This window comes from Gymnoscopelus braueri, assembly GCF_963280865.1.
Source record: "Gymnoscopelus braueri genome assembly, chromosome: 20".
NCBI classification, from domain to species: Eukaryota; Metazoa; Chordata; class Actinopteri; order Myctophiformes; family Myctophidae; genus Gymnoscopelus; species Gymnoscopelus braueri.
This window is the reverse complement of record NC_137622.1, coordinates 42,564,876-42,577,353: the sequence shown is the minus strand read 5'-3', so window position 1 is coordinate 42,577,353 and position 12,478 is coordinate 42,564,876. Positions and strand designations below refer to the sequence as shown.

The 12,478-nt window shown below is 36.6% G+C and overlaps 1 protein-coding gene across 1 annotated transcript; it reads right to left on the bottom strand.

Moving 5' to 3' along the window:
* Positions 1–2,639: 2,639 nt before the first annotated feature.
* On the bottom strand, positions 2,640–9,404 carry LOC308076063 (Schwann cell myelin protein-like). Its single transcript, XM_080416168.1, has 6 exons — positions 9,372–9,404; positions 8,626–8,737; positions 7,034–7,408; positions 6,136–6,447; positions 4,868–5,116; positions 2,640–3,536 (listed from the first exon to the last, which is right to left on the bottom strand). Exons 2-6 carry the CDS (start codon positions 8,669–8,671, stop codon positions 3,385–3,387), a joined length of 1,134 nt encoding a protein of 377 aa, XP_080272294.1. The 5' UTR covers positions 8,672–8,737; positions 9,372–9,404; the 3' UTR covers positions 2,640–3,384.
* Between the last annotated feature and the right edge of the window lie 3,074 nt (positions 9,405–12,478).

The window sequence follows — 12,478 nt, the reverse complement described above, 5'->3', positions numbered from 1 at the left end:
TACGAGAGTTGTAGGGTGCACTTCCCATAGTGACTTGGACTTTCTGCACTATGCCCCGTAGACACTCCAAACATTGTACAAAATGAAAATAAAGGCGCTTACCACCGAGCCCCAAATGTTAACTGGGTCTACGGGGTAGTAGTGTAATGTAATAATCCATATCTTTCAATAAAGAAGTGTTTTAATGCCGTCTGTGGCCGATTCTGTCGGAAGTTCCCAATGGGCGGTAGTGACGGGAAGTGAGGGGGCGCATCCGGTGAAACCCGGAATTACACTAAATGTAAACAGGAAGTAAACGAGGGTGAAAAAATGGCGTTCGGCCACAGACGGCATTAAAACACTTCTTTATTGAAAGATATGGATTATTACATTACACTACTACCCCGTAGACCCAGTTAACATTTGGGGCTCAGCGTTAAGCGCCTTTATTTTCATTTTGTACAATGTTTGGAGTGTCTACGGGGCATAGTGCAGAAAGTCCAGGTCACTATGGGAAGTGCACCCTACAACTCTCGTAGATTGAAAACGTCAGAATCATAAATACGTCTACGAGGGTTGTATACTACAGCTAGATCAGCTCATGAACAAAATATATTTCTGAATGACTGAGACCTTTGTAAAGTAATTGCTTCTGGAAAATAAAAGAAGACATATCACACATTGTTTTCTGCTGTGTTTCTTTTCGATGTGTCCACTGTATAAGTTTATTGAGCTATCTAAAGAGCACAAAGTACGCGATACTGCAGAGCCAGAAACCAGTGTTGCCATGTCCACTTATTATAAGCGACTTTGGGCTTATTTTTCTGTGAAGTTGCTTGTAAATATTTGGTAGTTGAGGCCGGGTTGCGTTTTTTGGGGGCTTTTTTCTAATGATTATTTGGACTTGCTTCACAATTTTAAAATTATTTTAACCAGTGGTTCTCAATTATTCTTATGTCATGGACCCTCAAATTATGTATTTGTCCCTAACCAAACCCCATCTGAAAATGTTTTGTGCCAGGGAGCCCCGTAACAGATTTGTGTCGTTAGTGTTTAAAAAATCCTCAAATATTTCACATTTCACTTCAAGATAAAAAATAAAAAAAAGCAGATCTACAGGTTCACAACGCGTTGCGATGCGTTGTGAGATCGGCTATTTTCAATGTATACAGTAGGTTTAAAGTGCTCATAATGGCCTAGTGCAGTTGTGTGCAGAAATTGTTGCTTGATTAGACAATTAAGATATATATACAAATATTTTCTATATATATTTTATTGTATACATGATTACAATAGACAGATTGTTGTTCTCAGTTAATAAGGTATGTTTATAAATGGCATTATGGCCACCCTACTCATGTACCTTGTAAATGTATGTTTAAAATACTGTAAAAGCATGAAATTAATCTGTCTATTATTTTTTATATCTTAGTATTGATGCACAATAACATGATGTGCATGCATAGTCAAAATGACACTGGATAAGGCTCCAGCAAGTGTCCTCAGTGCATTCCTACTGACCAACGAGGAGTTCCTGCCCACGGTTTGATCATTAGTATTAATCAATGATCAGATGGATCAGATTACCCTTTACAGCCAGTAGGGAGAAACCACACACTTCTAAATGCTAAGTATGAATACAAGTTTTTTTACAAACTAAAAAACAAAAAAGATAAAAGATTTTCTTTTTAGGTTTTTATTGCAAAATCAAAATCTCATAACAAAGCTCACATAGTCTTCATCAAAGTAAAAATATATTTTAGGTAAAATATCTGCATGGATAAAAAAAATGGGCTGAGAATGAATTGCACCTGAATATGTTTATGCAAATATCCTCTCTACTTTCAGCCACACATTTCAATTGAGCAAAGAATTGTGAGAATCTAGAATTAAACCTCAAGCTTGTTTCTATAGCATGAAATATAGCATGAAACTGACAGAAACCATAAACTATATACATCATCTCTGACCTTCATCATGATCATCATGAGTCACACAGGAGAGAGAGACAGAGAGAGAGAGTGAGTGAGTGAGTGTGAGAGAGAGGGAGACAGAGAGAGAGAGAGAGAGAGAGAGAGAGAGAGAGAGAGAGAGAGAGAGAGAGAGAGAGAGAGAGAGAGAGAGAGAGAGAGAGAGAGAGTGTGTGTGTGTGTGTGTGTGTGTGTGTGTGTGTGTGTGTGTGTGTGTGTGTGTGTGTGTGTGTGAGAGAGAGAGAGAGAGAGAGAGAGAGCGGCAGAGAGAGTGAGAGAGACATTAACATGAAAACAGAAGAGCATACAGTTTAAGACACACTGTAATTTTTGTAATATAATCATATAATCATAAAACTATATATATATTGCACCTCCACCGCCAAAGGGGAGAATTCTCCCCTTTTCAGTCAATGGTGTTTACCGCCAAAGGGGAGAATTCTCCCCTTTTAATTATTTTTTTTAATTCTGTTTTTGAATTCCTAAAATGTTTCTCTAATTTTTGAGTATAAATTTATAACCCTAACCCTAACGAATTAATAATAAAAAATAAAAATAAAAATACATTCACTTCAATGTTAAAAAATAAACGGACAAATAATTCACATCGTTTCTATAAAAAAATGATTAAAAACCCTGGCAGTGGGTGATTTTATTATGAAAAAACTTTGGCGGTGAATGTATTAACGATGGTTTAAAGTGCTTTACAAAAATAAAAACAAATAACAAAGACAAGCAATCGTACAACAAATTGAGAGGGTTTTAGAAGACAGTAACAACACATTAGGCAATCGCCAACACCACCACCGTTGCAACAAATTATTGTCATTCATTACAGGGTTTAGCTGAGACAGAGACATAGGGTTTCAGAAACTCTACAAGGTAGCTATAGGTGCCAGACCACGGAGAGCATTAAACGTTAACAATAACATCTTTAAATCAATTCTAAAAAATTACTGGCAGCCAGTGTAGATCAGTTAAAACTGTGGTTACTGTATGTGTTACTGTACGTGTACCTGTAATGAGTCTGGGCAGCCGCTTTCTGCACCAACTGCAAGCGCTGTATGTGGCCTTTACTGAGACATGAGTAGAGAGCATTAGAATAATCTAGGTGGGATGAAATTAAGAACAGTTTTGAGTAGATAGGATTGATCTAATTCTGTAAATGTTGCACAGATGGAAAAAACTTTGAACAACACTTCTCACTTGTGCCTCAAGACATACTGTAGGTCAGAGTCCAGCAGTACGCACAGATTTGCAAGCGGTTTTACATTTACTGACATTGAGTCAAGACAACACTGTCATGTATATAGCCTATATATATGATCCGTGTTAAATTGAAGGACATTTTGTGACATCCAGCGTTGTGGGTCGTCTATAAGCAGGCCTAGAGTGAAGATAAGCAGTTTGTGTTGGAGTTGTTGAGAGTTAAAAGTTACTGAGTTTCCATGACAACCATGTTGCAGTAAAGCGGGTCTTGTGGTGGAGGAGGGCGGGTCTTCATCTTGTAGTAAATGTAGAATCCAACACACACCATGAGCAGGACGCACATTTCAGCCACTTTGAAGTAGAAATACACACTCTGTCCTGGATGACAACACAACACAATGCATACAACATGACGTCAGTGGTGTAAAGTAACTAAGTACATTTACTCAAGTAAAACACTTAAGTACAATTTTGAGGTACTTTTACTTTACTGAAGTATTTCCAATTGTCTATACTCTTACTTCTACTCCACTACATCTCAGAGGCAAATATTGTACTTGTACTCCACTAGACATATTTGAAAACTTTAGTTACTAGTTACTTTGCAGATATAAATTATTACATTATAAAACATACATTGACCACTTTAGCCCTATTTTATACCTAGACTATTTGAAAATAGCCGATCTACAAGCTCACAACGCGTCGTGATGCGTTGTGAGCTTGTAGATCTGCTATTTTCAAACATTTTAGCACTTTTACTTTTGGTACTTTAAGTACATGTTGACACCAATACTTTTGTACTTTTACTCAAGTAAATTTTGAATTTGGTTCTTTTGCTTGTAACAGAGTACGTCTTCTACATTGCAGTATTGATACTTTTACTTAAGTAAAACACTTGAGTACTTTTTCCACCACTGCATGAAATAGACACACTCACTCTGTCCTGAATGGCAACACAACAACACAATGGATACAACATGAACTTCATATACAGCTTGAGGAACCAAATAGAACAGAGCGCCACTTCTCCATTGAACTTCAATGGACATGACCGCCATGTTCCATTCATTTGCCATTTCGCTCTATTACTTTAAATGGCGTGCACGTTCTTGCTATGCAGCAACTGATCACAACCCCACTGAATATATCTTCTTCATTATGGATATCCTGTATATACGTCTCCATATCACCAACATTAACAGAAACTATTTAATGATTTACATGCTCAAATATTTAATTTACACATTAAGAATTATACGGATGCAAGAACAAAATGATAATAATGAAAGCATGAATTCACGATGACGTATAGGCCTATAAGCCCGGTTTATACTTTGTTGTACGGTGTTGTGTTCCATAAATAGCTGATGTAAATGCTACAATGTCACACGACCATGCAGTGTTGGGTAGTAAAAAGTTACTTTTAATATGTTAGTATTACTACAGTATTTTACCCAGTTACGAGTAGTGTACGGTATTACTCCGCCAGAACAGTAATATTATATCATATTACTATGCAAAAAATAGCACATATTACATATTACTCAGGTTTTGTTGGCTGCCTTTTGAAAACATTTCAGTAATATGTAAAAAAAGTAACATATTACATAGTAATATTGCCCAACACTGCACACGACGGAGCATAAATGAATGATTACTAAAATACCATGGTCATCAGCATCAGTTACAATCATGTTCAGTCTCACCTCCACATGTAGAGATATTCTCACTGACAGCATCACTGCTGAAGGTGTTCCTGACAGAGCAAGACAGTCGTCCAGACAGACCCTGGATGAGAGTGATGTTCTGTGTGTCATGATGTCCACAGAGGAGCTGCTCGTCCGTCAGGGTTTGTCCATCCAGAGTCCAGCTGTACTGGACACTGTCCCCTTCCCAGGAGCAGGACACCCTCATCTGTCCTTGGGACAGACACTCAGAGGACAGCTTAGGAGACACTGGAGTTGGAGGACACACAGTTAAAACACAGTGGAAGACAATACATTAGTTTGAAAGTAGATGTGACAATCAAACAGACTATATAAGACAGAGCACCGAAGTCTGACGTAATTTACACATCCTAGGTTTGTCTACCTGGTTCGCGGTTTTCCACCCGCATTCTGAATCCCCATAGACGTATTTAATATTGCGTCAAATAAGAACTGTGTTCCAAAAATAAACAAATGATTCCGGCGGTTTGACTTATGGATATGAAGCATCAACTGACGGTGAGAAAACGCTAATGCTAACGCTAATTCCGCCGAATTAGTTGAATTTTCGCCAGAAACAGGCTGTATCAAATATAAGTGACTGACTGTCATAAACGATACAGAACCTCCTCCCTGACAATTATCGCCGAGACAGTTTGTTTATTTTTGGACCACAATTCTTATATGTGACGATTCTAAGATGACCCAATGTTATTCTCTATATAGCGAAATTACTTTACGAACCAAGGGATGAACGAGTGACGTCAGGACTTCTGTACTCTATAGTGTAATAAATGCAGTGGTGGAAGTACATTTACTCAAGTACTGTACTTAAGTAATTTTTTTAAGTACTTTTATTTTACTGGAGTATTTCCAATTTTCAGTACTTTTACATCAACTCTACTACATCTCAGAGACAAATATTATACTTTTACTCCACTACAGTTATTTGAAAGCTTTAGTTACCAGTTACTTTAGATTTTGATGACCAAACATGCATTACCCACTTCAGCCCTATTTGTGATGGGATCCATTGTGAGCTTGTGTCTATTTTCAAAATATTTTTTAATACATTGTAGACATATGATGTGAACTTGTGAAAACGGGACATTCCGCATGATGAGTACTTTAACTTTTTCTACTTTAAGTATATTTTGATGCCAATACTTTTGTTACTCAAGTACATTTTGAGTATCTTTTAGTGTGTCTGCAGTATTGACTCTTTTACTTTAGTAAAACATTTGAGAACTTTTCATTCTGTAACTCACTCTGAACATGGACTGTTATATTTGCACTAGAGGACAGATCTCTGTTGCCAGCTTGTCGTTTGTATGAAACAGCACAAGAGATCTCCTGTCCGTGGTGGAGAGGAGAAGCAGTGAAGGTCATACTAGATACCAATACTTTGGTCTGATCTTCATTCTCCAGCAGCATCTCCTCAGTGTCAGCCAGTCTGGGGGTCCATGTCAGAGTCGGTGGCAGAGAGGAACAGGGGTCCGCAGCAGAGCATCTCAGAGTCACTGAGGTCCCCTCAATCACATTCACTGGGTCTGGTGTAAGGGTTGGTCTGGGTGGTGCTTCTGATATGAAGACATATTATTATTACACTTATTACAGCCATAATTTGATTTAGAATGCAGTATATCAATAATAAACAGTGGTGGAAAAAGTAGCCATACCACAATATAAAAATACTGTTACAAGTAAAAGCCCTGTGTTCAAAATGTTACTTGCGTAAAAGTATAAAAGTATTGGCTTCAAAATATACTTAAAGGTAGGGTAAGTGATTTACTTTGGTTAAAATAAGTGTTAAATAGCTCTATATTGTGATAGTACTCATTGCTATAGAGTGTTTGTTCAGTAAGAGGAGTCTCCCATGTCTCTCCAGCTCTTTCTTAAACAGAAAATGCATTTTCAGTGCTCTCTCCTGATTGGCTTAAAATGTGTCACCTATACCTGAAAATGTACTATATTGTGTTTACTAAAGAGCTGGAGAGACCCCTGTGACCGAACAAACGCTCTGTAGCAATGATTACTATCAGAATACAGATACTTTAAAAAAATAAAATAAAATAAAATAAAATACCAACAAATATCACTTACCCTACCTACCTATAAATGCAGTCAAAGTATAGGTTCAAATGTTTAATTATGCTGGATGCTTACCTTTAACCAACACCTTCAAATGTGGTTCCTCAAAATTATATCTAAGACGGTTTTGACATTGTAGTCTGAAGTAATAATCACCACTGTAACTAGAATCCATGTTGTTCAGGATCGTGGTGCAGTTCTTATTAGTTAAGTCTCCTGTCAGAGTTCCAGTTAATCTAGGTCTGCTTGAAAATGGTCTGTCTCGAAATGATTTACCAAATACATCGTCTCCATTTGGAGCACCTATTTTCCATATCCCTGCACAAGTGCTATCTACATCGTTATTGTATTCCTGTGGAATCTTAAAGGAACAAGGGATGGTCAGACAGGATCCAGTCAGAACCTCCATACTCTGAGGCATAAAGGCTGCAAACTGTTGGCACAGGGCATCTGAAACATAAAACACAAGTCTGTCAAGGGAATGGTGAAGGAAAATGATCAGTGGTGGAAAAACTACTACACTTTTTCACTTAAATAAAAGTATCAATACTGCAATGTAGAAATACTCTGTTACAAGTAAAAGTCCGGAATTCAAAATTTACTTGAGTAAAAGTACAAAAATGTTGGCATAAAAATGTACTTAAAGTACCAAAATTAAAAGTACTCATTATGCAGAATGTCCCATTTCACAAGTTTTCAACAAAAAAATATTATTTTGAAAATGGCAGATCTACAAGCTCACAATGTTTCGCATCCCGACGCATTGTGAGCTTGCATGTAGATCTGCTATTTTCAAATGGCCAAATTATATATAGGGCGGTGGTTACTGTATGTTTTGTAATAATAATCAAAATCTACAAAGTAACTATACTAAAGTTTTAAAATTATTGAAAATTGGAAATACTTAATTGTACTTAAGTACAGTACTTGAGTAAATATACTTAGTTACTTTACACCACTGGATTTGGCAGCCCCCCTGTAGTAACTCTGTGGACCCCCTGTTGAAGACCCCTGCCAATTGGGGATGGATGCCATGAATGTGAAAATTTGAACTGTGTAATATATGTGGTTTAGTCATGTTTAGTCATGTGTATTTCAAATATGTTGATATGTTTCCCCCCTCAGCTTCCTCTGGCCCTGACAGCTGCAACCCATTAATTACACAACCCTGGGTGATTAGGTCTTTATAGTTGTTTGTTCTCAGATTCAACCTTCTTTTTATGCACAAATATTTCTGTTGCATAAAAGTGGTGGAAAGTAACTAAGTACATATAGTCCTGTACTTACGCATTGTTAAAGGGATTCTAGGTAACTTGAAGCCTACATTTAAAAAATATTCATATATATTTAGCATTTTTCCCCCTCTATCAGCCACTATATAATGATGCTGGGGTGTTTTCCTGCATTGAAACACATGTCCTCTTTCTGAAATCCGTATTTTCCCTACTATTTATGTTTTGACATCTGGGTATCCGGCTCTGTCGTAAATGAAATGAAGTGCATGTGCGTCCGTGCGCACACCTAACCCTAAACCAGCGAGGGTTGACCAATCAGGTGGCGAGTTGCTCATGTATGGTACATAGTAACTATAAAATACAGTACAAAATACAGTAACTATAGTATATAGTAACTATAAAATACAGTAACTATAGTACACAGTAACTTACCATGCAGCAGGCATCCAACAAGGAGGTATATCAGAACTCCAGACATGTTTCTCTGTCACCAACAACTGAAGCTCTTTGTCTGAAGAGGAAGATGTTTGAGTTGTGAACAATTCTGGAGAGAGCATATAGAAGAGTTTAGATGTTATATTTAACACATGGTTATGATGATGATGATGATAATAATACACTCAGATACTAAGATCAGCATTTGTTCCCCAATTTGCACTGACATGGTACCAATTTCACGCAAGTTATAAAAGTATTTCCTGTTGGCCCAATGTATGTTTCTCGTATTGGTTTATTTAGCAACTTTGACTTCCCTTTTCAAAGGCTCTGTTCTCTATAATACAAACTGCTTTTTCATTAACACATTAAGACCGGGAAAGCATCTGTCATTTTCGATTTGAACCATTATCTTATACGTTGGCTATCTAAAAATAGCAGATCTACAAGCTCATAGCGCCAGCGCCACTGAGTTTTGTAACATTTGTAACTCAAATCTTTGCTTCTGGGGGATTCTACAACAGTTTTTTGAAAAAACGTATGTTGTTATGATCAGTGGTTATCAAACTTTTTCATATCAAGGACCCCCAAAATGATATGTGTTTGGCCGTGGACCCCCATCTCAGTAAAAAATACCTCAAAATGTTACTTAGGTACAGAACTTGAGTACATGTACTTAGCTACTTTCCATCCACTGGTGATCTGTATATGAATGCATTTAAAGTATGATATCTTATACTTACGTTCTCTGTGGAGTATAGAGTAGCTGGTGGATGATTTGAGAAGTGACGTTCCTCAGAAGTGAAGGAACCTTTATGTGTGACTAGAATGAGGAACTCAGGGATGTGATAATAAGCAGGGTTCCATTTGTAGCAGTGGTGGAAAAGGTACTCGCATTTTTTACTTAAGTAAAAGTATCAATACTGCAATGTAGAAATACTCTGTTGCAAGTAAAAGTCCTGTATTAAAAATGTACAGAAGTATTGGTAACAAAATGTACTTAAAGGGATAGTTCACCCCAAAAAAATCTTTTTTTCTATGGATTAGTCACCCCATGAATGAATGAATTCATGGATATTTTTAAATTTTTGTCTCATTCCTAAGACAATAATTTGATGACCAGCGGACCGGTAGGCAGCGGTTCCAGTAAGAGACACAAAAGAGACTCTTTGTGTCTCCTACCGGAACCGCTGCTGGTCATCAAATTATAGGAATGCGACAAAAAACGAAAATTATCCATGAATTCAAGTCTCCATGGGGTGATTAATCCATAGAAAAAAAGTCATTTTGGGGGTGAACTATACCTTTAAAGTACCAAAAGTAGAAAGTAGTCATTATGCAGAATGTCCCATTTCACAAGTTTTCAAAATGTATAAACTATATAAAAATCTTTTGAAAATAGCAGATCTACAAGCTCACAATGCGTCGCATCGTGACGCATTGTGAGCTTGTAGATCTGCTATTTCCAAATGGCCAAAATGTATATAGGACTGAAGTGGTTAATGTATGTTCTGTAATAATAATCAAAATCTACAAAGTAACTAGTAACTAAAGTTTTCAAAGAATTGTAGTGGAGTAAAAGTATAATATTTGCCTCTGAGATGTAGTGGAGTAGAAGTAAAAGTATTGAAAATCATTAATACCCCAGCAAAGTAAAAAATACCTCAAAATTGTACTTAAGTACAGCACTTGAGAAAATGTACTTAGTTACTTTCCACCACTGATTTGTACAAACAAAAAAAAAGAATCCCTGTATACTTTATCATACGACAAATAAAGAAAAGAGTTGATCTACAAGCTTGCACATAGCATTGCCACGCCCAGGACCTGAACTCAGGTCGCCAACATCTTATCCAGTAGGGATACTCAAATAGCTGAACCTGTGGCTCTGGGCCACATTACAAAAATGGCAAGGGGCCTGGGGCCAGTTGATAAAATGACAACATTAAAGGGACAGTTCACCGATCAATTAGTCACCCCATGGAGACTTGCAATTCATGGATATTTTTTTAGGTTTTGTCGCATTCCTAAGCCAATAATTTGATGATTCCGGTAGGAGACACAAAGGAGACTCTTTGGGTCTCCTACCGGAACCGCTGCGGGTCATCAAATTATTGTCTTAGGAATGAGACAAAAACTTTTTTGATTGATTTGATTGAATACTTTATTTAGAAGTTTGCAGAAAAAAAGCACATGAAAGTACAGTTCAAATACAAGGTCAACTAAATAGGATTTTTTAAAAAAAGAAAAAAAGCCTATGGCTTGTTTCAATTGGGGTCCTTTGTACTCAATTCATAGTGATATTAAATGACAGACAGATTTTTATTGATTTTTTTATTTTATTGATTGATTGGCGGGCCAGTCAAAATTGTGCCGCGGGCCGGAACTGGCCCGCGGGTCTTTGAGTATCACTGAAGGGAATTCCCTATAGCCTGTGGGCAGTGGTGTAAAGTACATTTACTCAAGTACTGTACTTAAGTACATTGTTTTGGTATTTTTACTCTACTGGAGTATTTCGAATTTTCAATACTTTTACTTCTACTCCACTACATCTCAGAGGCAAATATTGTACTTTTACTCCAGTACAATTATTTGAAAACTCTAGTTACTAGTTACTTTGTAGATTTAAATGATTATATTATAAAACATACATTAACCATTTCAGCCCTATTTTATACATGGGCCATTTGAAAATAGCAGATCTACAAGCTCACATCGCATCAAACATTCTACTACTTTAAGTATATTTTGATGCCAATGCTTTTGTACTTTTACTCAAGTAACATTTTGAACACATGGGCCTTTTACCTGTAACAGAGTATTTTTTATATTGCAGTATTGGTACCTACTTTTACTTAAGTAAAACATTTTAGTACTTTTCCCACCACTGCCTGTAGGCTTGTATGTGATCAGGCTGAGGCTGTGAGCCACTGAGGCTGTGAGCCACACATTTGAGTAGAATAATAACCATGATTAGAAGAAATAATATCCATACACTACAGTTGATTGATCGTATCGAATCGTTTTGCAATGCAAATAATCGATTTTTATCGATACTAAGTACTTGCGCGTTGTATTTAGCAATTTTAAGAAGAAAGAAGAGAAAGAGGGGTTTAATTACTTTTCCATTACATATCCCTACACTTGGTTTATGGATAAATGTATGTAATCTCTGTGTTCAAATACAATGTCCATGTATTTGCCAGAGAATCACTGTGTTTACTTATTTATATCCATAATGATAAATGTTTCCCTTAAAAAAACCTGCTCTATCCACGCGTTTCACACGGATTAAATTGTTTTGCTAAATAGTTACTGTATCGATATTAAATCATATCGTATCTCCATGAATGAACCAATATCGTCCATGTATCGTATCGTCAACCATGTATCGTGATGCGTATCGTATCGCTGTTAAAATGTATCGTTACCCCCCTATTGATTATACTGTACATTCATTAATTCAACTGGGTTACTATGAAGAATAAAGGTATTAATAGATGAACTACCATCACTAAGCAGATGACATATCGTTAACAGCCAATAGAGGGTAGCATTATAACACTAATGAATTCAAGGAGTTTTTTTCAAACAAAAGGCTCAACAGATAAATGATGAAAATATAGGTTTTTATTGCAAAAGCTAAATCTCATAACAAAGCTCACATGTACAGTCTTCATTGGCAAAGTAAAATATGTTTAAGTAAGATATCTGCAATGAATATAAAAACAGGCTTAAAATGAATTACACTAATATGTTTATGCTAATATCCGTTCAACTTCGAGCAGCCACACATTTTAAGTCAGCAGATAATTCCGCTGATCTAGTATTAAACCTCAAGCTTGTTTTT

Bases quoted from the DNA above. Each gene is read 5' to 3' on its own strand.
- LOC308076063 (XM_080416168.1), bottom strand. From the start codon at position 8,671: ATGTCTGGAGTTCTGATATACCTCCTTGTTGGATGCCTGCTGCATG. The intron at 6,448-7,033 runs GTAAGCATCCAG...TCTTCATATCAG, and splicing joins TTTGAAGGTGTTGGTTAAAG to AAGCACCACCCAGACCAACC. The intron at 5,117-6,135 runs GTGAGTTACAGA...CTCCAACTCCAG, and splicing joins TATAACAGTCCATGTTCAGA to TGTCTCCTAAGCTGTCCTCT.